The 26,179-nt window shown below is 51.9% G+C and overlaps 5 protein-coding genes, 1 long non-coding RNA gene and 3 other non-coding genes across 10 annotated transcripts in view; 4 read left to right on the forward strand and 5 right to left on the reverse strand.

Moving 5' to 3' along the window:
- The window catches only part of LOC126579339 (TBC1 domain family member 16), a 4,052-nt gene extending 2,715 nt beyond the window's left edge, over positions 1-1,337 (reverse strand). The window contains exons 1-2 of the mRNA XM_050242831.1: positions 882-1,337; positions 1-199 (exon numbers count right to left, since the gene is read on the reverse strand). The exon at positions 1-199 is cut by the window's left edge and continues 1,776 nt beyond it. Of these exons, the coding sequence (XP_050098788.1) occupies positions 1-140 (140 nt within the window). The 5' untranslated portion in view covers positions 141-199; positions 882-1,337. The remainder of the gene's footprint in view (positions 200-881) is intronic.
- A 759-nt stretch (positions 1,338-2,096) lies between these two features.
- LOC126579357 (uncharacterized) lies at positions 2,097-2,999 on the reverse strand. Its single transcript, XR_007608427.1, has 2 exons — positions 2,436-2,999; positions 2,097-2,322 (listed from the first exon to the last, which is right to left on the reverse strand). It is a non-coding gene; the product is annotated as an uncharacterized LOC126579357 (long non-coding RNA).
- A 131-nt stretch (positions 3,000-3,130) lies between these two features.
- LOC126579348 (borealin-like) lies at positions 3,131-4,861 on the reverse strand. Of its 2 annotated transcripts, none has more exons than XM_050242844.1 (5): positions 4,639-4,861; positions 4,434-4,567; positions 4,257-4,365; positions 3,567-3,990; positions 3,131-3,485 (listed from the first exon to the last, which is right to left on the reverse strand). In XM_050242844.1, the coding sequence occupies exons 1-5, from the start codon at positions 4,739-4,741 to the stop codon at positions 3,299-3,301; spliced, it is 957 nt and encodes a 318-aa protein (XP_050098801.1). In that variant the 5' UTR covers positions 4,742-4,861; the 3' UTR covers positions 3,131-3,298. The 2 variants fall into 2 exon arrangements, with proteins under 2 accessions (XP_050098801.1, XP_050098800.1); XM_050242843.1 differs by having other exon boundaries at positions 3,567-4,002.
- Positions 4,862-5,390: 529 nt separating this feature from the next.
- Positions 5,391-12,625, forward strand: LOC126579337 (uncharacterized). Its single transcript, XM_050242829.1, has 5 exons — positions 5,391-8,208; positions 8,290-9,369; positions 9,436-11,414; positions 11,507-11,697; positions 11,812-12,625. Exons 1-5 carry the CDS (start codon positions 7,446-7,448, stop codon positions 12,353-12,355), a joined length of 4,557 nt encoding a protein of 1,518 aa, XP_050098786.1. The 5' UTR covers positions 5,391-7,445; the 3' UTR covers positions 12,356-12,625.
- A 557-nt stretch (positions 12,626-13,182) lies between these two features.
- On the forward strand, positions 13,183-14,461 carry LOC126579346 (borealin-like). The gene is made up of 2 exons (XM_050242840.1): positions 13,183-13,350; positions 13,430-14,461. The coding sequence occupies exons 1-2, from the start codon at positions 13,248-13,250 to the stop codon at positions 14,350-14,352; spliced, it is 1,026 nt and encodes a 341-aa protein (XP_050098797.1). The 5' UTR covers positions 13,183-13,247; the 3' UTR covers positions 14,353-14,461.
- A 656-nt stretch (positions 14,462-15,117) lies between these two features.
- Trnah-gug (transfer RNA histidin (anticodon GUG)) lies at positions 15,118-15,189 on the reverse strand. Its single transcript has one exon. It is a non-coding gene; the product is annotated as a tRNA-His (tRNA).
- A 520-nt stretch (positions 15,190-15,709) lies between these two features.
- Positions 15,710-15,782, reverse strand: Trnav-aac (transfer RNA valine (anticodon AAC)). Its single transcript has one exon. It is a non-coding gene; the product is annotated as a tRNA-Val (tRNA).
- A 1,483-nt stretch (positions 15,783-17,265) lies between these two features.
- On the forward strand, positions 17,266-17,337 carry Trnah-gug (transfer RNA histidin (anticodon GUG)). The gene has a single exon. It is a non-coding gene; the product is annotated as a tRNA-His (tRNA).
- Positions 17,338-20,077: 2,740 nt separating this feature from the next.
- The window catches only part of LOC126579356 (uncharacterized), a 29,342-nt gene continuing 23,240 nt past the window's right edge, over positions 20,078-26,179 (forward strand). Inside the window, 1 exon segment of the mRNA XM_050242852.1 lies at positions 20,078-21,280. Within this exon segment, the coding sequence (XP_050098809.1) occupies positions 20,933-21,280 (348 nt within the window). The 5' untranslated portion in view covers positions 20,078-20,932.

Below are 26,179 nucleotides of genomic sequence, written 5' to 3' on the forward strand. Positions count from 1 at the left end.
ACGCAGATGTTGTTCTTGCAGAACAGTATCTCGTTGTCTTCGTACACGAGCTCGGTGCCACCACCACCACCGTCCTCCGTATCATCGTCACTGCCGAGGATGTAGCTCGAGGCACGCTTCAGTATGTTCACGATCGGCATCGTCGCGTCCCCCGGTTAAGGTCGGTTCTAGGTCGACAAATGTCGCGTAGTACGTACCTCTGTAGAATGGGGAGGACACAAGAATAAAACCAATGATGGCATTAGCATATTGTGCAAAGGTGTCAATGTCTGAAAATCCAATGGTGTCCTAGAGAGATTGGGCTATTCATCGATTACACACAGTACGGGGTCACAGGTACCGGAAGGAAAGGTGAGGTGCTAAACCAAACAGACAATGGAACACCGTGAGCGGGGTGGTCCTTGAATAAATGGTCCCCTTTCAATGCAGATTATTGATTTCTGCCTACCCAGCCAATGACAAAACTAATTTCGGGGTGGACAGCAATAAATAACGCGTACAAATGGTTTAATATTTAAAAACCTTCCTCTTGGGGGCTTTCGAAGACGTGGTGCAAGATATTGGCTTCATTATTTGATTCTGAGCTTAGCCAGGATGCAAACACACCAGAGATAGGATGAGTTTTTTTCCCATTTGGCACAGGTCAAAGGTCACGATGAGGCCTCCCCCCGTGTGACGCACTTGACCCAGTTGCAATTGCAATCGCAGCGCAACAATTCCTTCTCGTGGTGATACTACTCCAACATATGGCCTAATTGAATGCAATAACCATGCCGAGGCCTATTTGGACCAATAATGCACACACGAGCGTACGTAACACTCTCTAATTGGTTTGCCGATGGAGGCGCCCTGCCTGCAATGGAGGCGCACGGTTAACTTGCCTGTTTTCCGGTCCGTGATCTCGTGATTCAGCCCACTTTCTGGCACCCAATCGAGTGCTCAATTGTCGGCGGTGGTCTAGTCACAGATTACGTTCTGTCACAGCACAAAGTCACGGCGATTTGCATTTCGTCGGAGTCAGCACCGCCGCCACCACCACCAGGAGCAGCAGCAATAGAAATCTTATCTCAACCGAACTCGCGTCTCTCTCGCTGCACGGTGATGGTAAAAGATGGATCACGGACAAACACAGGCGATCACTTCATTTCCCGCACCCAAAAGGTAAGCTTTTTTGGCTTTTATTCCAATTTTTACGGTGGACAAACTGCGGAACCGTCGGAAGTTAGTGCACGGTCGCCCGAATTATTGATCGATTTTCATCCAACGGAGCCGAGCCTAGGTGCCAGCTGTCACCGCGTAGGAAGGATGACTTCGCCCCAAAAAGCCTCAACGTGACGTAGCTCCAGGGGGGAGGGGAGGGGGGGGTAATAAGGGTGGCAGAGTATTCTAGTGGTATCCGCGTTGACGTTTCGGATGTTCGCCACCCGGAATGGCGCCTGCGCGGCGCAGAATCTCCTGGTGAAGGATGCATTTGTTGTTGTCAATCCTTGCTCTTGGAGTGGCCACGCCAGCCCTCCCACACACACACGAACACACGCTAAATTTTGTTTTGGATTTGGCAACATCAACAAATGGTAACGAGGACGGATACCACCACGCGAACACGTGCACATGGGGTGAAGGAGCTGAGGAACTGAGTATAAACGATCGGTAATTGGGGCTTCTCCCCATCATCTGCCTTAGTGTTGGTATCTATTGGGATGCCACATACACACCGTTGTAAGCACCGCCGTTGTGATACCAGATATGCTATCAATTTGCACCACGGTCCGTGGCCACCGTGGAGAAATGGAAGCAAAGGGGGAGGGAGAATCAGCAGGAAGTTGGTTTACCAAATTTAGCCAGTCAGTCGGCTGATCTGGTAGCTCGCACCTTCCCATTCCACCGTCCGTGCTTTTCTTATCGGTTTTCGATAAGAAAACATGCGACCTAGAGGGGGGATTCCAAGGTGGTCTCCTCTCTCGGCCGTGTTGCACTTGGGTGTATCCGTGAAGTGCCCTCGACACACGAAACACACGGATTGACGGTCAGCTGGACTTTGAAGCTTGCAAATACACGGTGCAAAATAAAAAATAAAAAAAGGAAACCAAACTAGATATCAGATAGCGCTCGAACACTCGCGAGCAAACTCACAGCCTAGTGCCTTTATTTAAATTCACGCCTCGGTCACGTCTTTGGTTCGATTCGTCGTAGTCCGCAACGCCCGGACCGCCTACTACGCACCAGATCCATATTATTCCTTCGAGTTGCTCCACGTTACGGACGTTGGGCAACAGCGTAACATAGCCGCGCAGTCTCACCGCTGCATTGCACGGCCCAGCTCTGAAAGGACAAAGGGCCGACAGAAGGACGATTAAATCAAGTTCAATTAACACGGCGGACGGCGCGTGGCGCACTGGCGCACATCCATCGGGTGAGCGCCAAACAACACGTACTGTTTAACGCTCGAACGACCATCATGAGACCACGGGTGACGATGTAAACGGTGGCGGCCGGTATCTTCACTATCACCGCTAGCTGATCGAAAAGCGTTGCATTTGGGCGCGTTACCACACGGTGTACATGGGCCATCACGAGAACGGAAGACGAAAGTCGAGAGCAGGGGAACACACCAACAGGAGGAGCAACAACCGATACGCCCGTCAATTCCCGGTCAACATCGAGCGCACACTGACGACCTATTGCGGAGCAAAGGTGCGGAATTTGGCAACGAGGGCCCACGCGTACACGCGCGCGCTCCAAATCGCAAACGCGGATTGGGTGTGCCCGCGTGTTCTTATCAGTGGATGTTAGGGGATGGGGTGCAGTTATCCGTAGGAACGGTGCGTAGACAGAGCGCGCTCTATGCGGTATGCTTTTGGCGCCGTTTAGGAAACGTGCATTTAATTAGCCGAGTGCCAAACTGGGTGATCCCGTCGCCCTCCGCGGGATGGCATAAAGCATCATCTTATCGTTCGGTAGTGGTACCTCCGGCGAGATAGGGCGTTATTGGAGGACGCGAATTTGGGTGTGGGTTTTGTGACGATTGATGAGCCTAGATAGAAGCTCATTCGTAGATGAATAGACTATTAAATACAGTTCTTGAAGACAGGGAATATAATAAACATCACACAAACCGCTCCGCTCACTCTTAAGCTATATACTTCCCTTTACTCCAGGGTAGGTTTATTGATCGTTTGAAATACATAGAGCTATCGAAATTAAGACTAATACAACCACCACAGCGGTGATTTGAAAGCAAGTACTAAAAAGTACTAGTGAGAAAAAAGAGTAATGGGGATTCCCGGTTTTTGTCCAATCAGTCGCCCAGATCGAACGTGTTCAAAATCTTTTCCAAGTTCGATTGCAATTGCTTGATCTCCATCAGCACGTTCGGGTCGATCTTGCGCACCAGTGATTCATCCACGACATCCATCTCCGTTGGTCTAATCGATAGCATTCCGTTCGCGACGGGAATGTTAACGTTGGCCGTCGCTTCAAGCATGCTATTGAGAAAAAAAAAGAAGAGAATGACCATTAGTTGTGCTGCAGCAGCCTGCTACGATATGCAAATCACGATCACTTACTTGGACGTAACGACGGGGCTACCAGTGAGCGAGAAGACCGACTCGCCCAGCTTGGCATGCCGGATCAGTGCGAGCGGTGTGTAGGGTTGTACTTTGGGCGTGATCACCCCATATCCCCGATCGGCACTGATCGCTTTCGGACGTCCGATCATCGGTGTCTTGTGTTTTGCACGCGAAACACGCTCCGAAGTGGATGGGATCGGTTTGAGCGTCGATCCGGGTCCCGAAATATGCGTCTTACCCACGATGGCACTCTGCGCGACCGGAAACAGGGATCGGTTGGCGTGCGGAGTCGTGATGGCGGCACCGGCCGATTGGCTTCGCCGTCGTATCTTGGCCGACATCAGTGGTCCCATTAGGCGGGGTTTTCCGTTCGTCTTTAGCGTTCCACCAACGCGGAACGTATCGCCTTGTTCGCTTTCCTCTGTAAGGTAACCTGGGGACATTAGAGCGACGCGAGGAACGTACGCGAGGACCAGCCACCGTGAATAGTGAGGGTGAAGGAAATGCGTGGCGAAACGAAAATAAAAGCAAAAAGAAAACAAAAAAGAAAAGAAAAACACCGAAATACGGACACCAAGTGGTTAGTTACAAAAGTGGCGTTAGTGGCGAGAATGGCTTGTAGTGATGGTGCATGTTACGATTACGAGGTGCAACACCCGGAGACCCACCGATGGTATCCGCACTTACCGTCGTCTTTGGACTTTTTCCGGCACGACTTCTCCAGCAGCGCGCTCATGTTTGCGCTGATCGTTTGGTTGGCAGGGGCCGACGTGTTCAGATCATCCGTTGCCGTTTGCTGAAAGGCAGAAGAGTTAACATTTTGATCCAAGTAACGCTCGCTACCATCCGGCCAACTCGACCTACCAACAGCCGCAGCTCGCTCATCGTCATGGAGAGCAGATTCTTGGGAATGCGCGATCGCAACACCTCAAACGCACGATTTAGCTTATCCATCTCGTTCTGATACTTGAGCTCGATGTTTGTCATGTGGCATTCGGCTGGAAAGAGCGTAAAAAGGCTGGAGGTTGAAGGCGATTTTGGGATTCTCCAGTGCGCGCGTTGTTCTTACCGATGACATCAAAGTCCCGCAGTTTCATCTCGATGAAGAGCTTCGTATCGGAACTGTTTTGTCCGCGCTTGGCCCCGATGCGCGATACTTTCGTTCGCACCATGGTTGAAGTTGTTGTGCCTTCTTTTCAACAGGAACAATTGACTTTTCACAGGCACACGGGCGCTTACTCTTTCCGTTACAAAAGTAAAACCGCAGCTGGGAAGCGCAAAAATGCGTTGGCTTGCCAGTTATGGTGGCTGCGATTTGAAGTTTGTGCCCACCGGTTCTTGCAGTCGAGCACATACCTGCTCGATTGACCCAGATAGCATCTTCCTTTCTGTTTTGGGTTTTTTTTGTACTTTCCTCACAGGTTTGGAACATTTCCGGGGCATTTAAGTGTGATAGAAAATTGGAATTTTTCAATCAAAACCTAAAGAAAGCTATTTAAACCAGGATTAGACCTTCCTAGGCGCTCTAGGGGCCGAAATTGAAGCGTGGACAAGGGCTTACTGATCTAATAAAAGCATACAAACTGTTGCAACCTAAATTTTAAAGATTCCCAAACTTTTAAAGGCGTAGGAAATGTTTTCTAAACATTTTTCGTTCCAAAATATGTGGTAGTAAACCCCCTTAACCCTCTCAAAAGAACTCGAATCGGGCATCCCGTTGCAGGATTTGCGTGCTATCTCGCTCGCACTCACACGGCCGCTGAGGGACAAATGACAGCTCGCGTTCCGGGTGGCCCGTATGGGTGCGGGGGTGCGGTCAGCGGGGCAGCAGGTAGGCGACGAGCATGCGGTTAAGCGGAGCGGGGCAGAAGGGTAATCTTCCGAATCTGCTGCTGCTGGTTCTGGTGGTACGGCGGCATGCGCGGTGCCCTTCTTCGAACCGCACACTAACATCCCCTGTACCCAGCCACCACCCCGTTTCTGGCAGGCAGCTGCTGCTGTTACGGGTTCGATCCCACCTTCGACTACGACGACGAACATCGTTCCGATTGCTGCCTTTCCACGATCCGGTCCTTGCTGCGGTACGCGGGTGCGGCGAGAAGAGGCTACAGCAGGGTGGCGGTAGCGCGCATCATCGTTCAACACCGAAACTCACTCGCCGACGTAACGACGACTACGAGCGAGAAGAGCAGCGATTGCTGCGACCACAGCGGCAAGGTTTTTGTGGATCCAAAAGCAGCAGCAGTAGGCCATTCCGGGGCCGGAACCTCTTTCGGGATCGATCTGGAGTGTTCTTGTTTGTTGTTATTGTTGTTGTTGTGTAAAGTGCTTGTTGGTGCCTACGGGACGGTGCATTATTCTAGAAGACCGGAAAACGGGAACCGGATCTCGCCTTCGGAATCGGATACCCCGACGAGAGACGACGCAACCACGACGACGGTGACGGCGACGAATCGCGGTTCCCGGTGCGTGTGTATTGGTGCGCGGATCTCTGTGCACACCCCGCTTGCCATCTGCGCCGTGCCCACCGTCCGTCTCACCCGTTTGACCGCGTACGCCCACCATCTCGGTTACGGGCTTGACGGATTTCGCCCCGAGGTGCGACGGTTGTTCGGTGGAGCGAACCGCACTCGTTCCCGGGTTCAGGGCAACCACGACGACGAAGACGACGACGACGACTACTACGAGCGTATCGGTGTGGTGTGGTGTGTTGGGCTTACCATCGTCACGTACTCCGAGAGCGAGACCGGATGTAACACGGCCGCCATTACAGTCGGATAGTCGGTTCATCGGTTGGTTGGCTGGTCGTCTTGCCACCGTGTGCGTCACCGAGAGCTGGTGGCGCTGAAGGACAACATTCATCATCATCATCATCATCACGCGCGCCCCGTCTTCATTATTGCCTCCGTGGTCGCAGCAGCAGCAGCAGCAGGCGGGAAGGGGTGCAGGAATTTAATCTTTTCTCGCGTGTCTCTCGTGTGGCTAGATCCGGACTAGCTCGTGTCGTAAGAAACTGGTGCTCCCGTATCGGTCAGAAAGGGCGCAGATTGTGTGGCTCACTATCATTCCACGGCGGTGGTCGTAATCAAAACGCGGGAGAACAACAGAAGACCGCAGTAAGCGGTGACAGGATTTGTTGTTGGTTGGTGGTAGCAACGGCAAGCAAGCGAGCAAGCAGCGAAAGCAACGGAGAGAAGACCATCCGTCCGTCGGTCGGTTGGTGCGTGGTGGACCGCACCGCCCCGTCCTCCACAATCCGTGTTGCGTGCGTATGTGTGCGTAGTCCGTTTCGCGAGTGCTTGAACCGTGGTACAGGCGCGCGCGTGCAGGACAGAGATAGAGCGAACCTCGTTCCGGTGTGTTCCGCCCCGCGGGGCCCACGGCTTGCTTGGGTGGAAAAGAAACAGGACAAACAAGCGCAAGCGAACGTGGAGCGCGGCACGGTGGAGTGGAGCGGAGTGGAGCGAAGCCAGAGGCAGCAGCGTGAAGCAGGTTCGAAGCGTGCGGTGTGCGTAACGCGAGGAGCGCCCGTCCCGTCCCGGGGTTCCCGGGCACACAGCGCAGGAGAGAGGGGCTGTTGGTGCGGTGCATCGGGGAGACGGGAGGGGGCGCATACAGGTTCATAGCGGCGAGTAAGCGAACGAACGAGCGAGCGAGCGAGTGGCGACGTGTGCTGCAAGGCTATAGCCAGCAGCTGCAGCCGCGCAATCGTGAGTTGAGGCGTAACAGCACCGCCGACAGACCGACGAACCACGTACACTCACGGATCCCGTCGAGTCAAGTCAGTCGAGGGGAGAGGAGAGCAGTGAAGGAGAGGCCACAGAGTGGCACCACAGAGGAGAAGGCAACCAACTACACAGCAGCAGCAGCAACATTATGATGAGCCAAGCATCTAGTAGCCGTAGCGGCAGAAGCAGCATGGAGCTGAAAACGGAACGCAAAGATAATGGTGGCCTGGAGCAGGGCGACGGTGAGGATGATGCTGGTGGAGTGAAGGAGGAGGAGGGTGAAGTCGAGGGTCACACGACCACAACAGACGACGCCCACCAGCAACTGGATGCGGGCAACTCGTCGGATCTGGAGATAGTCGTCGGTATCGACGAGGATCACATCAAGTTCCTCACCAGTATGCACTCGGGCGACGAGGAACCGGCTCACAATGGACACCATTCCGGTGGTGGCAGTGGTACGGTAAGGACGGCACCAACGACAGCACAGGAACGACGACGACGTTCCGGTTCCGGTAGTGTTGGTGGCGGCAGCGTCGGCGGCGTATCAGCGTCCCAGAATGGCGGTAGTGTCCGCCCAGCCGCTCACAAACTCACCCAACGGAAACAGCATCAGCAGCAATCGGGGTTGCTGCATCATTCCCATCGATTGAATGGCATTTTCAACGGAAATGGTAAAGCCGCTCGGCGACGGATGTCGGGAGTCGGGGAGGGGATAACCGGTAATGGGGCCACGAATCGGCCGCTCGCCTTCACCGATGATTCCGCCGATGACGAGGATGATGATGAAGAGGACGAGGATAGCGATGAGGATGACGATGACAGCGATGATGAGGACGATGATGAGGACGTGATGGCGGAGGCTGCTACGATCCTCTCCAAGACGGCCCAGCAACGATCGGTGGCTAGCGGTGAGTAGGAGCGGTGTCGCAGTAACCACTGCGTTTTGCAGATGCGTTCGTTACAGTTCCTCATTTCCTTTTTTTCCGTAGCCGAAGCCCGCCGGTATCAGTGTGATTTGTGTCCGCGGGCGTTCGCCCGGCCCGACTATCTGCGCTACCATATGCGTACGCACGAGAAAAGCAATTCGTTCGAGTGTAAGCTGTGCTTCAGTATCTTCGCCTCGGATCCGGCCTTCGCCCATCATATCCGTACCGAGCACGCCGGGATGGGGCTGGCCGATGCCCTACCGCCGGTGCCGGAATCGGAAGCGAGCCGCGTCATCTGTACGTACTGTGATCGAACGTTTGCGGATGGGGACCAGCTGGAGGACCATCTGCACCAGCAGCATCTCGGTGTGCGGCCGTACAAGTGCAACATGTGCCCGAAGGCGTTCATCCGGATGGACTTTCTGCAGTGCCACTACGCCAAGTACCACAACTTTCATCGGCTCGCCATGATGGGCCTGGGTGAGGGTGGTGGCAGTGCTGGTGGAGGATTTGGCGGCGGCGGTGGTGGTGGTGGTGGTAGCGGAGGTGGAGGAATGAACCATCCCCTCGATCCGATTGATCGAGCCGTTCAACGGGCGGCACTGTGGAACAGTGGATTCTTGGCCGGTGGTGGAGGCACCCAGCAGGGATCCCATGGGCGACAGGATTCGTCGGCTTCGGGTGTACCAAGGTTGGCTGTGCGAAAGATGGAAGATCTGCTCGATGGTCCGAGAAAAATGCCACCCGGTGGTGCCCCTGGGATTTATTCGCGCCGAACATCGCACACGACGGGCACCACGATCGGTAGCAGCTCGAGTGAAGATGACGACGAGGACGACGATGACGATGAGGACGAGCTGAAGATGGTGGTAGTGGTGGGGGATGAGGATGGTGATGATGAGGGTACGGGTGCGGAGAGTAATGGGCAGCGAAAGCGGAAGCTCACGAACGGTACGCACGGTGCGCAATCGGCAAAGAAGAAGAAAAGGGCGACGATCGGTGCTGTGGTCGCTGGTGGGCCACAATTACCGGTAGCCACCGTTCCAGCGGTCGAAGAAGAGACGGGCAAGCATCGGTGTCCGGTGTGTGAGCGACGGTTTATCCACGAGCCGGAACTGATGGCACACGTTCGCGTACATCCTGGTAAGTGGCGCAGACCCACTTTGAGGCCAACAAGGTTTTTACTCATACTGCTCCGTTTCATTCCAGATCTACCCACCTACAAGTGTCCACTGTGTGAGCTAACGTTCATCGGATCGGACTATCTGAAGGCGCATCTTAAAAAGCATGTCGTCGGTGATGGTGAAGATCCGAATGCGCCCGGTGCGATCGATCTGAAAGCGCCCGCAGACACCGTTTCCGCACCAGCACCAGCACCAACACCTTCAACTCGAACATCGGCTACTACGTCACCTGCACCGCCTGCTCTGATTGCCAGTAAATTCCCGAAAATTGTTTCGAAAGTACCTTCGACGGGCATTTCCCTGTTGAAACCACTGGAAGAAAGGAAACCACCGGATCAGCAGCCACAGCAACCACAGCAACCACAGCAGCAACCATCCCAGGAGTACTGCACCAAAACGGCCGATGGCAAGTTCAAGTGTACGGTGTGCGAGCGGCTCTTTTCACACCAGCAAACGGTACGCATCCACTTCCGGAACCATACGAACGAGAAGCCGTACAAGTGTGCGTTCTGCACGGAATCGTACATCCGGTCGGACTATCTCGAGCGGCATCTAAAAGTCCACTTCAAGGATGGCGTTCTGCCGGCGAACGCAATCGCTAGTATGGCCGCGGCCGCAGCTCGTGAAGCGGCAGCCGCCGTAGCGCTCTCGAACGGTACCGGTGGAGGTCAACGGTTGTCCCTTCCATCGTCACCAACACCACCATCACTGACGACGACCGGGGCGGCCTCGACTCCAGCTACAGCGGTGAAGGAAGATGTGAAGCGCGAGGTAACACCCTCGACGACCCCGACACCGAAGCCACTGATCGGGCGAGCTGGGCTCGCACCGGAGAACTATCACTTTACCGAGTCGAACGATGGCCAGTTTGTGTGCAAGATCTGTGACAAGGTGTTTGCGCAGGTGGCATCGCTGCGGAAGCACGCCCTGGCACACAACGAGGAGAAACCGTTCTACTGTGAGGTGTGCGATCGTTCGTTCATTCGTGTCGACTACCTGAAGGAACACTTTAAATCCAAGCGTCACCTGCAGCTGGTATCGGAAGGGTTGATCGGGCTGCGCGAGGTCGAGGAAGATGATTCGACCATGGATGGTGGTGGAGGCGGTGGATCGTCGTCCCGATCGCGCACGGGCCCATCGAAGCGTCGTAGTAAACCGAGCGATAAGAGGAAACCGACTGATGCGCTGGCGGTCGCTAGTGAGGTCACGGTAGATGCACTCCATCCAACACTAGTGGCGGCCAACTGTGGCAACAGCCGGTGTAGCAGTACTAGCAGCAGCGGGAGTAGTGGCGGCAGCAGCAGCAGCAGCAGTAGCAGTAGTAGTAGCGGTGGCAGCATAAGCCGTAGCAGCAGTGCTTGCGAAGTGGCCATCATCGAGCACACGCCAACGAAATTGGTCATGAACAACAGCAACAGTAACGGTGCGGTACAAACGCCACCCTCGGCAGGCGAACAGCATCCCCAGCAGCTGCTGCAGCAGAAGACGACATCCGGATCGGCGGGGACAACGCCCGAGTTCCATCGGTCCGATTACGAGCGCACATCGGATGGGCGGTACAAGTGTAATCAGTGCGATAAAACGTTCGTTACGGCGGTCACGCTCAAGATGCACATTCGGCTGCACACGGGCGAGAAACCGTACAAGTGCGACAAGTGCGATAAGGCGTTCATACGGTCCGATTATCTGAAGACGCACGAGAAAACGCACCGGCAACAGTCGTTCCTGAGTTTGCTGGCGTTGACCTCGAAGGAACCGAGCACTGCCTCCGAGGCGGGCGATGATTCGGATGTAGGAGAGGGCCAACCGGTGCTGCGACCGGACAGTACTGCCGTGGCCATGAAGTCGATGATCAAGCGAGAAGGGCAGGGTAATGGCGAGGAGGAAGGAGCAGAAGTGGACGAAGATGAGGAAGAGGATGCGGAGGATGGTGATCCTTCGGATGAGAGTGAAGCGGACGAGGGGGAAGACGAGGAAGAGGAGGAGGAAGAGGATGGTGCGCAGGTGAGTGGTGGTCGGTAAACGAGTTGTGGTTGCGCACTGCCGGGGGATCCTGTTTTATGGAACAAACATTATCTCTTTCCTCCCGTCCGAAGGTCATCAAAGTAATGGTCAAAGAGGCGAGTTGCTCGGAGAGCGAAAATGAGGACGATGATGAGGAGGAGGACGACGAAGAAGAGGACGATGAAGGCACGGGCGAAGAGGCAGAGGAGCGGTCGAGCAGTCAAGCCAGCAAAAAGCATTTCAACGCCAGCAACAGTACAATTGATCTTCCAGATCGCGAATCGTAAGTAAGGGCGAAAGGCAGAGAGCGCGAGAGGGAGAAAGAGAAAACGGAAGAGAGAGAGAGAGAGAGTGAGAGACATCGCGAGCATTAATCCAACTGATCGTGTTCTCGTAGGGCCACTGCCAGCCTGCTGCAGCGTAATCGCGCACAGCCACCCTCGGGCCGCGAGGTAGCGGGAGCAAAGGAGGCACGGGCCAGTCTCCACAGTAACCGCAGCATTGTCAGTGGCGGAGAAAGTAGCAACAATGGCTACGATGATCACGACGAGGATGACAGTGCATCGCAAACGAGCGACGGGCAGCGAATGGCGAATGGTGGTGGCGGTAGCTACTGGGCTCCAGGGAGTGGTGACCCAAGACCGGACAAGCACAGTTGCCCCACGTGCCACAAGCTGTTTGCGTGGCCGAAATCCCTGAAGATCCACATGCGTACCCACACCGGTGAGAAGCCGTACCGGTGCGACGTGTGTGGCAAGTGCTTTGGCCGATCGGACAGTTTGCGTGGCCACAAGCGAACGCACTCCGAGGAACATCAGCATCAGCAGCAGCAGCAGCAGCGGATTGTGCAGTGCCATCTGTGTGATTTGTGTTGTACGAGTGGCGAAGAGCTGGTGCAGCATCAGCTCGCGGTCCACGGTATTCAACCGCTAGAGTGCTAGGCAAGGTAGTAGCAGCAGAATACTAATCAGCAGGTTCGATAAGGTTTAATTTACGTATAATCCGTGTAGCTCTGGAACCAGGTCGTATCGTATCGTAGTATCGGCCTGCGGTCGAATGGTAAGAATGAAGGAAAAAAGGATGCAAAATGAAGGATGTAATTGAAATGTAAATAGTTAATCCCGTTCGTACTTAGCAGCTAGTACTTGATCATGCACAACCCACGATATAGGTTTAAATAAATAGTATTAATACAATCTTGACAATGAAAATCCGCCCGGAGATGGTGTTAGATTTGATTTCATTTGGGCCAGTGGGGCTCGAACCGAAGAAACCGCGAATGGATCGGTGCAAGGAATTGGAGAAAGATGATCGCCCGGCAGGATATTAAGAAGCGAAGAAGGGGGATAGGACGTGACCAGAAGGGATGCACAGGTGGATTTGTTTCCCACAACTTTGCAACAGGATTTAGTATTCTTTTACGGCACGTCCTTTTGAGAATCTTTCGCGCTGCGGTTCAACGAGTTTCCTACCCATTTCCGATCCACTTTTCCAAAGGGAACAACGGTGGGAGTTGGAAAATGATCTGCATCCATTCTTATCACCTTTATCTGGATTAAAGCGTTCTGAATCCTAAAAAAATCCCGTTTTAATGCGATTGCTTGGAACGGAAAATCCAAATCACAGGGTTGTAGCCCGCATTTCGCTGAGTTATTTTTTGTTGAAAATTTAGCATTTGTTTTGCTGGCAACACTGACCTTTTTGGCGCAAAATTCGGAGTGTGCGTGCGCGACGGGTGACTGTCCTGTGATACGTTTGCGACTGATTTTCTGTGATTTTTCTGCTGTTTTTCGTGATCGCCTGTTGCCTGCTGCTCCGCACGAACCGTTCGTCATGGTGCGCACTAAAATCTCGAGCAAAAATGCCGCCAAACGTAACAGAGGGAGCCAGCAGGAGGAGCGTTACCTGAACGCCATGCGGGAGCTCGAGATCGTGAGTAAGTTTCGGTGGCGGTGGCGAGGATACTGACCGGTATACCGGGAAATCCTTTTCTAAACGTTCTTGCCTTCTTGCAGATGATACGATAGCGATTTCGATCGAGGAAAAGTACCACGCCGAAATGGAGAAGCTGAACTATACCTTCAACATGCTACGAAGCCGCATCCCAAAGGAGGTGCTCCAGATGACGGTCGGTGAACTGCGCCGGTCCGACAACAAACATTTCGTCGACGTTCTGAACGCGACGTCGTTCAAAATGGGAGAACCAAGTGCCGGGGACGGTTCTGCGAACGTTTCGCAAGAGTCCTGTGAGCTCGGATCACATAAATCCGTCCGATCGGACGAAGGATACCAGACGGAGGATTGCAACGGGTTGCTAGCCTCCGCGCAGGCATCGCGACCGATCCGACCGATGGGCCCACTGGCATCGGCAATGAAGGCCACAAAGTCAACGCAACGCCGTCGTAGCAATTCCGTTTCGAGCCAAGCGATGACCCCCAGCAAGAAGCAATCGCAAACCCAAAGTGCGCTGCTGTTTGGCATGAAAGGGAAGCAGACGCCCGCGGTTAGTAAGAGCATCTTCGCTCAGCCTCAGGAACGGATGTCTCGGCTAAAAATGCGTACACCGATGCCGGAACAGGCGATGCGACCACGGGCTCAAGCCGTCAGTACGGATCGCGGTATAAGCCAGATTACGCTGAAGGTGAACCCGAACACGCCGTTAACGTTCATGCGGCATCCGCGGGTCGGTGAGAGTGTCTTTTCGCAAACCGGCAGTCCCGTTGTGAATGCTACCGCCTACCGGCAAACGCGTCACATCAACATTCCGGTACCGAACGGGATGCTTGCGTTGCAGTCGGATGAGTTGCACGATGAGATGGTTCCGGAGGTGCTACCCCATCTAGACTCGGACACGATGCAGTATCTGAAGGGGTTAAAGAATAGTTTGGATAAGATTATGCGCTACGCCGAGGATTGCAATTACCACATGAACCAATGAGGCTTTAACGGATGGCAAGAGATGCGTTTAATAGTAAAATTACGGATCACAACTGCCACTGAAACTTGCTCTTTGTGTGATATATTTTTGATAGCTAATGTTTTGTGAATAAATAATTTTCTTTTGCATAAACTGGCGTTTTGTTCGTTCACAAGTTTTTGATTTTGTTAAAAATATTCTATTTTTATATTTGTTTGATGAGTATAATTAGCTGGCCAACGATTTCGATGTTATTTCCAGCGGAAATATAACGCCACGCTATTTCTTTCATTCCATTCCAGCAGTCCGCAGGTGTTGCGGATGAGCGTTGTTGGTGGGGCTAGAGTGGTTGGGATCGGCAGGTGCGATCACGATTGCAACTTGACCCCCTCGTGATCTTCATCGATTCCCATTCCGCGGGCAGATAAATGAGCTCATCTGCTTGCATGGCTAAAGGCATGGGTCATAAAAGACTACTCTCAGCAGAAGGAATGGATGAAAGGACCAGAGGAACCTGCTCACGATCGTCCTTCACTAGCCCCTGGGTCTAGACATTCTACCGGCGGATTATGAATGGCATGTCGGATGGATAAGAATACTACATGAGTCGAAGGAGGAATAATCAAAAAGATGAGATGCATCATCACTTACCACCAACCATCTTCCGTGACAGTGTTGGGGAGATTTCGCAGGTAAGTATGTGGAGCCGAGGGATTGCGCAAATCGTGCGCGGACCTCTCTTTATTATCCACAGTCTACTACTACCTCTTCCTCTCCCTGTTACACTGCCGTGACCAGGATTCGAACCTGGGTTACTACGGCCACAACGTAGGGTCCTAACCACTAGACGATCACGGCTACAGATGGTGGCTTACAATGTAGGCTCCGAGCACCAGCCACGTGCCAACCACGACCCACTGAAATTAAGTGAAAGGTCTGCATGAGACCAAGCCGAGTGTCTTGAGAGAAAGTGAGGTAATCAGAGCAGAAAGAGGCACAAGCATGGGTTGGTCAAAATGCACCAACGCTGATGCTTTCCATGGGTTTATCTGACCGCGAGTCTCAGCGAATGCTCCAGCTTGCAGGCAACACTTTTTGGTCGACCTTACGAATGCAATTACAACGAAGAAAGGTGGGGTTGAGCTGAGAGAGTAACTGGGTGGCAGCCTCCCAATCGTTGGGTATAAATAGAAACTCTTTCTTGGTGGGGCTGACTAAACCAGCTGAGAATGTGATTTCGTATTTCATCTGTGTGCAATTGATAGTCTTCGATGATAGTTTGCATTGAAATAAAAAGCAAACATCATTCTTGAACTGTTTCAAAAATAGTCTAGATTGCAAAATTAATATTTTTGTGGATGCAAAAATAGATTCCAGCTGTTTCCGCCCGGGATCGAACCGGGGGCCTTCCGCGTGTTAGGCGGATGTGATAACCACTACACCACGGAAACACATGTCTATTGTTTATTGTTTGTAATTGAAAAAAAATAATACGCCAGATTACAACCGCTTTTAAACTGACTCTTTCGAAGACGTTTCGAAGCGTTGGTATTATATGAGACTTTCGGCAAACATTGCTAAGCGCTGCTGGTGATTCGTGTATACCGATAGCACAAGCGGCGCAATTCCCCTTGATGAAATGATAGGCTCGATGCTATTGCATGAATCACAAGCAGCGCAATTGTTATTTGTAATTGCCGAAATTACCCAGATTCTCTTTCAAAGAACTTCTCGCCATCATCAAATGTTACAATGCTGCGGTTAAGAAGAGATGTTTTGTATTTGGCACATGAATTCAGTTCTTGCTTAATCGCGCTACTTGAATCAAGTTTAGCAGTTGTACAAGATGTGTGGATATAATTCCAGATGCTTGCAGCAAATGTATTAGATGCCAAACACCATCAGCTTCAACGAAACAAAACTGAAAATCTCTCTAATATAATGTACTACAGGTTGGTGTATATGCTACACAGCTATATGTTGTTTTCGGGGAGCTGATATTAGCTACTGAATACTTAGTGCGGAGCACAAACTGTGTTTTCTGTCGAATGATTCGTGTAGCAACACCCAGTAGCAGCAGTTTCGCTGCGTGTAGGTAAGCCGGGGGAAAACCTGGCGAGTCTCTTCTATTCTAACATTGCTCAGTTATATTTTCCTATTCCGTACAAACCCTTATTCAAAATCCTTAGTAAATAATGAACACCAAATTTAATTGAACAGTTATTTGATTGAACTGTAACTGTCCTTATCAAAAAAGAGAGATGTATAGATAACATCAATGCCACCAAATAAGAGATTACTTATGTTTTTTTCTATTACAAACAATAAACAATAGACATGTGTTTCCGTGGTGTAGTGGTTATCACATCCGCCTAACACGCGGAAGGCCCCCGGTTCGATCCCGGGCGGAAACAGCTGGAATCTATTTTTGCATCCACAAACATATTAATTTTGCAATCTAGACTATTTTTGAAACAGTTCAAGAATGATGTTTGCTTTTTATTTCAATGCAAACTATCATCGAAGACTATCAATTGCACACAGATGAAATACGAAATCACATTCTCAGCTGGTTTAGTCAGCCCCACCAAGAAAGAGTTTCTATTTATACCCAACGATTGGGAGGCTGCCACCCAGTTACTCTCTCAGCTCAACCCCACCTTTCTTCGTTGTAATTGCATTCGTAAGGTCGACCAAAAAGTGTTGCCTGCAAGCTGGAGCATTCGCTGAGACTCGCGGTCAGATAAACCCATGGAAAGCATCAGCGTTGGTGCATTTTGACCAACCCATGCTTGTGCCCCTTTCTGCTCTGATTACCTCACTTTCTCTCAAGACACTCGACTTGGTCTCATGCAGACCTTTCACTGAATTTCAGTGGGTCGTGGTTGGCACCTGGCTGGTGCTCGGAGCCTGCATTGTAAGCCACCATCTGTAGCCGTGATCGTCTAGTGGTTAGGACCCTACGTTGTGGCCGTAGTAACCCAGGTTCGAATCCTGGTCACGGCAGTGTAAACGGGAGAGGAAGAGGGTAGTAGTAGACTGTGGATATGAAGAGAGGTACGCACGATTTGCTGCGCAATCCCCTCGGTTCCACATACTGCTTACCTGCGAAATCTCCCCAACACTGTCACGGAAGATGGTTGGTGGTAAGTGATGATGCATCTCATCTTTTTGATTATTCCTCCTTCGACTCATGTAGTATTCTTATCCATCCAACATACCATTCATAATCCGCCGGTAGAATGTCTAGACCCAGGGGCTAGTGAAGGACGATCGTGAGCAGTTCCTCTGGTCCTTTCATCCATTCCTTCTACTCAGAGTAGTCTTTTATGACCCATGCCTTTAGCCATGCAAGCAGATGAGCTCATATATCTGCCCACGGAATGGGAATCGATGAAGATCACGAGGGGGTCAAGTTGCAATCGTGATCGCACCTGCCGATCCCAACCACTCTAGCCCCACCAACAACGCTCATCCGCAAAACCTGCGGAATGTAAGAAATAGCGCGGCGTTATATTTCCGCTGGAAATAACATCGAAATCGTTGGCCAGCTAATGCCAGCTCGTGCTATAAATACAACTACAGCGATCGTTAGATAGATCGGCCGCCACAACACCGGCGATAGTGTTTTGATGCTTTACACGAGATAGCCGTGCGCGATCTGTCTTTTGTGCTATTAAACAGAGAACTAGCCAGGACTGGACTGGCCCAAGCTGCGTGACCGCCCAAGCAGCCGGCTGCGTGTTAGTCCTTGACCACAATTTGAACTCCAGCCTCGGTCAGCCGACCCAAGTTGGAAGTGATCTTGATCTTGAACGACAACGACCGACTCGGGACGACGATGGAGCGATCATGATGCTGCTGCTGCTCCTACGGTGAAGATCATCGTGTGCGCTTATTAATGTCGAATCTCCACGTCCACACCGTCCGCGGTTTTCTGGTTTTTTCGAAAGGCACTGAGTTTTATGGTTATGTTTCCCGTGGGGCCCTCTGGGTTTGCTTTCGTTCCCTCGATCGTCCTCCACTTTTTTTTTGCGACGAGCCGTACCGCGAGCGCTAGTGATGTATGTTCGCGCAATCGCGGAGAGCATGGATTTTTATGGTGTGCAACGATCAGCATCAGAGATCAGCGGACTGGATGTGACCTGATGATAGTCGCTCAGCCGATGATGGTGGTGGTGGTGGTACTGGACAGTGGCTGGTTAAAAAGTGATTTGTCATTTCGTCGTCTTCTGCCGCTCTGTGCCCTGGATATAAAGCATCATAATGAGCGAGCTAATGTGGCAGACGGCAGCAGCGATGTAAGAGCAACACCGGCGAACACGCCCCATCGCCAAGAGGTATATCATTACGCTAAGTGTGTGCCTGTGTTTGTAGCTTATGCTGGAGTTTATGATAGTGTTTCTTAAAAGGAGCGAAACAATTTGGATTGGCAATTTGTTTTTCCTTCTTTTTGTTTTTTAATCGGGCTACGCCTCACACTCGCTGCTTGCTGGTTCTATTCGTGGGAATGTGGAGCATTACGTTTTTTTTGTCTTCTTGGCTTTGCTTTAACCGACGCAGATATTGTCCTTGGGTTTTTTTTAAAATAGTTTTACTAAACTTATGCCAATCCAATCGATTATATAGACCACAAGTTCTGCAAGGAAGAGCGGAATAACTCTCACTACTCGCGAACGCTTTATGATGGAACCTGAACCACACCAGACTGATCGGCTCACGACAAACTTGTCCGCTAATCGCGTGGCGAAACGTAGAAATTATTTAAATTACCTCAATATCCTCCAGAGCTTAAGAGGGAGATTTACGGGGATAATTGCATTAACGGAGGGCCTTCACTGTAGAGTGCACCACAAGCCGGAGCTCAAATTACATCGCATCGCACATTTCCAGCAGGCCACAGGGTTCATCGCTTACCGTGGCGTTGATGTTCTTTGTACCGGTGCTGCGCATTCAGTCCACATACGATGGGAACGACCTTGAGCCGGTGCAGGTCGAGGGACTGTGGCACGGAAGGAACCATCCGTCCACCGGACCGACCGGACAAGCGGATCACTCGCTCCGGATAGTCGGGAAAATGGCATCGTAAACAAAAACAAATAACGATCACCAGTCGCTGTGACCACTCTGATACCGGGCCTCTTCCCTCACAGCATAACGATCAGCTCATCAGCATAATCACTGCGACTGCGACTGCGACGGAGGGATCATGGCGCATCAGCGCGCGAGAGCTGCTGGACTCAAAGTGCTCTCTTCCGAAACGAAACGAAAAACCAAATCTCACTCCACCCAACTCGGCTTCGATTACGTGGTTCGCGGTCCAGCGTTCTCCACCCCCCCCCCGACACACCGAGAGTTTCAATACCCAGGGTCCGGTTGTCCGGTTGTTCTTTTTTTTGCTTTGCCTTCGCTTTGCGCTCGATCACTCCCTTCAAAACACACTCCACCATGCGCCACCCGATGATCGATCGAACAGAACCGGCAAGAGGATCATCGTACTGCTGCTGTTGCTGCTGCTGATGATGATGATCACCATCATCGTCATCGGTGGCGGCGGTGTGAGTGTAAGGAGCGGCGAGAATGCGATGCCTGCGATCGCCGTGTGTGCCGTGAGCTGAGACATTCGTCTTCAACGTGCGCACTGTTGCGGCCAGAACAGAATCAGCCACCGGTCAGTGAGGTTCCGTTTAGCGTCGTCGTCGTCTCGGTGGTCGCGTGTTTTGTGCTTTCTCTTCACGCGCGGTGAAGGTCCTCTAATTAACAAATCATCCCCCCCACCCGTGGCGATCTCTTCGTGGATGAGTGAATGGTGGTGCGTGAATCTGCGTCGAGAAGAAACAATCAAGAAGTGGGCTCCGGCCGGGTCACCTTGTCAACGGTGTCATTGTACCAGCGTCCAGGAGAATGCATCATTAAGAGAGCAGAAAGCAGCAGAACACTGTGTGCGATCAGTGAATTGGAAATTCTTTCCAAAAAATCGCCCCCCCCGTCCTTTGCTCTCTAGCTCGCCTCTGTAGCGCGGTCTCCCTTTCTCTCTCTCTCTCGTCCCGGAAGGTGAAGCTGATAACGGTTTCCGCGCGTGACGATCGCACTTTCCGCGTTCCGCTGCCCCTTTTTTTTCGGCATTCTGTTCATGCATCATCTCTAGTCGTATGTGTGTCCGAGTTTGTGTGCTTTTGAAGTGCTTTCAAATCACCAAATTTGCGGCATTCGCGTGCTGGCCACACTTTCAAGAGAGAAAGGCCTCTGTGTTCTGACTTCTTTTTGGTGCTCGCTACGACAGCAACCTGTCATCGTCGGCGGCGGAAAAGTGACCAAAAACTGAGATAAATCAATTCCCCCCGGCGAGAGTGTCGCTCCTGGAGTGCGTGCAGCGCAGGATAACCCGGGCGATAACGGTGAACCAACCTTACGCCCCATAACGGTGCGCAAACCAACAGCGGGCTGCAACTGGGGCATCAGGCCATCACCAACGGCGAAAGGAACCCAGAAACGGGCGACGCGACGAGGAAACAGGAGATAGGTCCTCCTGAAACAAAAGCGATTGTGGGGCGAGATTTTTCGGGGGGCCTTGGTTCGCCTTCTCGCGTATGCAAATGAGATGCAAATGCGGTCGCCGATAATGCGATTAGCTGTGATTTTAAGCGTTTCGCTACAAATTTATGCGAACACCGTCGTGGTCACGGCCGCAGGTGAAGAAGCAGCCACCGCTCGTGGGCCCGATGCCACCGAACCGGTGATGGATGGCCGGAGCAGCACCAGCAGCACCAGTGTTCAGCGGCCAGTGATCGCGCGAACGGCACATCAGCTGCTACTGCCACGATTGCCGGTGGTGTCGTCGGTGCCGGCGTCGATCCCTGGACCGCCAGCGCGGACAGAGCGCAACGTTTATCGGACGAAGCTGTCGAAGCTTCGGTTGATCCTGTTGGCCGATATGCTGAACGAAATTGTGAGTATCGCGTATCGTTGAAGTAGATCTAACCGTTCACTTGTTGCTCCAAAAAAATGGCGAAAGAGAGAGAAAAGGAGAGAATGAGAGTGGGGAGACGGTTCTAGGGAACGTGTTCGCGTCAATTCATCCGAGGATCAGTGGATTGCCCGTGCCGCGATCCATTCCAATCGAGTGGCGACAGGTGGAATTGGAATTGATTTTTAGTTTATGGCGAACGGTGGGGGGCCTCCATCGTCCCATAATCATTATGGAGCTACGATCCGTTTAAGTCGTTTCGGGCAGCACCTCAGCGCAGCCGCGTGCTCAAGAAGTTGACGAAGATTGCGATCGCGCTCGGGCACGCGGCCTCGGTGATTGGCTTCGCAAGCGGTGGCTTTTTATAACTTTGTATATCACGTTCGTACCACGCGAGCATTGCGTTGTTCTTGGTTTTTTTCTGTTTTTTTGGGACCATCGCCAATTCATTTTGGGGCCATTTTATTTAGGATTGAAACGGCGTTGTCGCTTCGATAGGCTAATGATGAAGAGGAAGCGGTCCAGCATTTGAATGAGAGGTCCAATTAAGGGGTCTAATCCCGGTCTCCACATAACCACAAACGGACATTTAATTAATATGTTTCCCCGTTTTCTATTTCCTCCTCGATATCAACGCCCACTGATTGGGGTGGATCGGCCTAGCAAGTGCGTTGCCCGGGGCAACGACAGCAAATGGGTTGCGGCCCGGTGAAAATTAGCATATCGGATAACCGAACCGAATCTGTTGCTCCCCATTTTTGGAAGGCTCCCGGTGTCCACTTGACCGTTTTTTTCCATTGATTCCCTATAATTGATTGATTTGATTCGATGCCGGCCTAGATATTGATGAATATGCAGCCAGCAGCAGCACCAGCTGGTGTCCTCTTGGTGCTGGATTCGAAAAAAACACAATAAAAAAACAAAAAACCTTCACCGGAACATCCACAATTCAGAGGGCATTTGGCTCTGCTGGCATCGAATTGATTAGAATTGCTGCTCACGCAACGCATCCCCGAACGCGCCCCACTCGGCCAGCCACTTTTCTTTATCCAGTTAGGTTGGCACACAACTACACGGAACACAACACAAAAGTCCTCCGATTGTGTGCGCACATGCGTTCGCGTTCGCAATTCCCTTTGCGTTGGTGAAGGAAATTTGAAAATTTATAGAATTTTTAACAACATGCTGCTCCGGATTTTCGTGGCCGTTCGGATTCGACAACGAGGAGAACTGGTACACTATGCACAGAGAGAGAGAGAGAGAGAGGCACAAAATACATGTCGTGGGACCCTCCCCACTGGTGGGCCCGTTTTTTAATTCTGAATTTATTGTTCCCACCGGGAGGGGACAATTCGGTCGGTTCGGTTCGATTCGTTCGGTGCTGAATTTTGCATTTGCTCTTCTCTCTCTGTTCATGTTTTGCTCAATTCCTATATTCTTCTTTTATGGTTTGCATGCATATGTGTTGGCGTGTCTAAAACGGATCCGCATTGTGATATTTATTGTGACTGACAATTTGTTACCAAACCAACTCATCCGTTGCATTGAGCGCAGGACTCCAGTCATTTGAGAGCTTCGCCATGAATCGCACAAGCTACTAATCCGCCCGTGGTGATCATCACATGGTGGACGCAGGCAAAGAGCAACATTGTAAAGAAGCGCAACGAGCTAAATGCTTGGAGTGTCACCACGAATTTGCATACGATCGATTCCGACAGTGCGACATTCCGCGCGGGTGCTTCAATCGCAGCAAAATCGTCATTTTGTCAGTTGTCAATCTCGATTGCAAGCGGACTCGGCAACAAACCGGCGGTTCACAGTAGGCAAGATCGTAAAAAACAAAAACAAACAACAAAACAGAAACATGCCACCGTTTAATTCACTACCAACCCGATTCCCCGCTTGTCGTCCATCGGAGCGGAGCTCGATGTGTAGTCGGAGGCTCCCTCGTGTCAAAACACATTCCGGAGTGGACGGATGGATTGATTGGGCCCCACACTACGGGGACGGGGCTTTGCTACTGGAGGTCGAGAACAATTTACGCCACCATTTGACAACAGGTTGACAGGATTGGACCGGTTTTTTTGATGGAATAATTTACCATCCCCGTTGGACAACCTGGGCGTCGATCAACCTGGGATGGATTTGATAAAGGAGAAGGAGGAAGGAGAAGCGAAAAGAACTCTCCATTGTCCGACAGGATTGGGATGGCTTAATTGAAATATAATGATGCATCAAAGATAAGTCGTTACAGCGGGGTAGCAGGAGGTTAGTGCGGTTCGGATCGACCGAGGACAGGCCCGTCCGCCAGTTCGCGTCATATTGTGGAGGAACGGTGAAGATGGAGAACAAAAATGCTAATCCACTCCGAGAAGGGCCTGACTACTGGGGTTGATCACTTAATTTCGTGTTTTACAATGGCTTATTCCAATACAAGAAGTTGAGATGCGAGGCTCCCGATGGACTTCTGGTGGGAACTATGGTCAGCATCATTTGTCTTACCTGCGGGTCGGTTTCGTTAGGTACGACTTGAGATAATCTTGGAGTATCTGCGTGTGCCTACGTAATGCCAGTGCGGTTGACTGTTCTGACGTTTCCGGATTAGCAAAACCGCAACCGATGACCATGAACCATGTGGCCGAGTGTCCAGTGAAACAGAACACTGGGCGCACCTCGGGTGTGGTTTCTGTGGTTCTTACCACCGGTTCGCTCTAAGCCAACCCACCGATTGGAGCCGCGGTTTTTTGTCAATCGATCACGAAGGCCCTTGAACCTTGAATGGTAAGGGACGGAGTTCTACCTGACGGTTGGGCATAACTCATCCAACCAGAGAGTTCGGATCATCATCACCGAGAGTGCCGTAGCTGTAGCTTGATTTTTCTGCAGCCTTCATCCCAGTTTCGTAATCGCTTTTGCGTTTTATGACACGGACCTTGGAGGACCCCCTTGGGGGCCTGTGGCATGGAACGTGTGCTAGAACATTGGCATCAGACGGAGTATGTATCTGTGTCTGTCTGACTGTGTTTGTAGTGATGGGAGCAAGAAGATCGAGCACTGGAAACGATGCTGCAGCAACAGCGCACGTTGTCATTGACCCTGAACCGATCGAGAACGATGAGATCGAGCAAGGTGCTGCTGCTGCTGCTGCTCGATCCACTACTTGCCAGTTATGGTGTGCCTTGCGGTACGTGCCACCGACCGGACCTTACCGGCCCAGTGGATCCCAAAAACGGATGACACTCTACCTGGCTGGCTGGCTGGCTCTCTGTCGTCTCTGATGCAATCGGAGCTCGTGCCACGACAACCTGCGCCATCGCTTACGGTAAAAAAGCCGTGAAGCTATGGCCAATTCCATTCCCCCCGGTCGCTCTCGGCTCGGCTTATCGCTCTCCTTCATTAATCATCGAAATACGGGAGGATGAAAGAGGAGAAGACCAGTCCAGCAGTGGTCCAGCGACTCGACGACGACGTCTGACGGGAAGGCCCTTCCCGTCCGCATCCGATCGCTCATAAGAGGCGTTAATTACGCTTTGCGGTTAAGGGAAAATCATGTGCGTGCCAGGGAATGTGTCTACTGTGGTGGACAGGAAGGGGCAGGGTTCTGCCAGATATGAGCAAAGCGAAGCGAATTCTGGTGGACTCCAACGCCGGTCCGGTCCGTTCTGCCGTTCTGTTCACCATGTCCTTGACCTGATGGGTTTTTAGCGATAGCGAATAGTGTGTGGCCGTTGCAAAACCTTTGCTTTGGAATGGCTGGGCATGTTGGTCAGGTCAGTGAGTGGGGCCTCGGAGCGATGTTTTCCATTTTTAAAAAGCCACAGCTCTAGGTGATGCCCCTAGACTACGATTCTTCTGTTGGAAGTTGGAAACGCCGTCCCAGCAAACAGGTTCACCCGGGCCTTGGCCATCAATACCAAGCCCACCACATTCCTGTGGTCGATGATTAAGTGAGGTTTTGGGCAACGGCGACCCCGTCGGTCGGTCTTTTTTCTTCTGGTTTGGGTTTGCTTTTGGTTTCGGTGCGGTCAGTTCCAGAATGCAAAAAAAAGGCACAAAAGAATGATTTCTTTTTGCATTCCTGCTTCGTATCACGAACACGAACGTTTCGGCATCGGAATGAGCGAGCCGGAGAAACGGAGAAACAATATCGGCGATAAAGGGAAAGGCTTTTTCGATTAATAAATGGACATTTCAATAAATTAGTGACCCTCCTCCACCCCGGGAAAGATGCGAACGCCCGTTCCATCCCTGCAGATCGGCAGTTATAAACGGTTGAAAATTTAAGGTTATGTTTCGTTAACGGTTTCGTGTCCTGGCGGGGCAATATGGCGACAAAGCAAACAAGCACTTAAAAGCATTCTCCAAACCGCAGCGGTGGCGGCGGCCTAATAGTTCCGCTTTAAAGTCGCACAACATAAAGGGTACAATGACCCTATACCTTCGACGACTTGGCGGATCGTTGGAATTGGAGTCGGCAAAACGCATCAAACTCGTCGCCGTTGCTGCTGCTACCTTCACCGTTTCCGCCGTGCAATATGGCTCAAAGCTTTATTTACTGCCATTTTGTTTTTCATAAATCTACGAAATGGGAAGCTGGCATGGCGCGGCTTTTAGACCTCTGGGCCGAACGCGTCCTAGATAACAATCATACCGTGCAGCACCAGCACCGGCACGAGGTCCATCCGCAAGTCTAGCCAGTCCGCCCGGTGGCCCCGGCATGGCCTGGACATTGGCTCCACAATGGCTGGTCCATTCAGTTGCGCCAGTGCCTTTTACTCGACGTGCTCCGGCCTCTGGGGTTCTTGGACTGCTTCCAGCCAGCCGGCTGTTCGTTGCTGAAATGGCCATTACCCGTGTTGTGGCCCAGGCCATCGTTGACGT

The sequence above is a fragment of the Anopheles aquasalis genome, chromosome 3 (genome assembly GCF_943734665.1).
Source record: "Anopheles aquasalis chromosome 3, idAnoAquaMG_Q_19, whole genome shotgun sequence".
Taxonomy (NCBI): domain Eukaryota; kingdom Metazoa; phylum Arthropoda; class Insecta; order Diptera; family Culicidae; genus Anopheles; species Anopheles aquasalis.

Bases quoted from the DNA above. Each gene is read 5' to 3' on its own strand.
- LOC126579348 (XM_050242843.1), bottom strand. From the start codon at position 4,741: ATGGTGCGAACGAAAGTATCGCGCATCGGGGCCAAGCGCGGACAAAAC. The intron at 4,568-4,638 runs GTAAGAACAACG...CGCTCTTTCCAG, and splicing joins GCGGGACTTTGATGTCATCG to CCGAATGCCACATGACAAAC. The intron at 4,366-4,433 runs GTAGGTCGAGTT...TCTGCCTTTCAG, and splicing joins TGAGCGAGCTGCGGCTGTTG to CAAACGGCAACGGATGATCT.
- LOC126579337 (XM_050242829.1), top strand. From the start codon at position 7,446: ATGATGAGCCAAGCATCTAGTAGCCGTAGCGGCAGAAGCAGCATGGAG. The intron at 11,415-11,506 runs GTGAGTGGTGGT...TCCCGTCCGAAG, and splicing joins AGGAAGAGGATGGTGCGCAG to GTCATCAAAGTAATGGTCAA. The intron at 11,698-11,811 runs GTAAGTAAGGGC...GTGTTCTCGTAG, and splicing joins GATCTTCCAGATCGCGAATC to GGCCACTGCCAGCCTGCTGC.
- LOC126579346 (XM_050242840.1), top strand. From the start codon at position 13,248: ATGGTGCGCACTAAAATCTCGAGCAAAAATGCCGCCAAACGTAACAGA. The intron at 13,351-13,429 runs GTAAGTTTCGGT...GCCTTCTTGCAG, and splicing joins GCGGGAGCTCGAGATCGTGA to ATGATACGATAGCGATTTCG.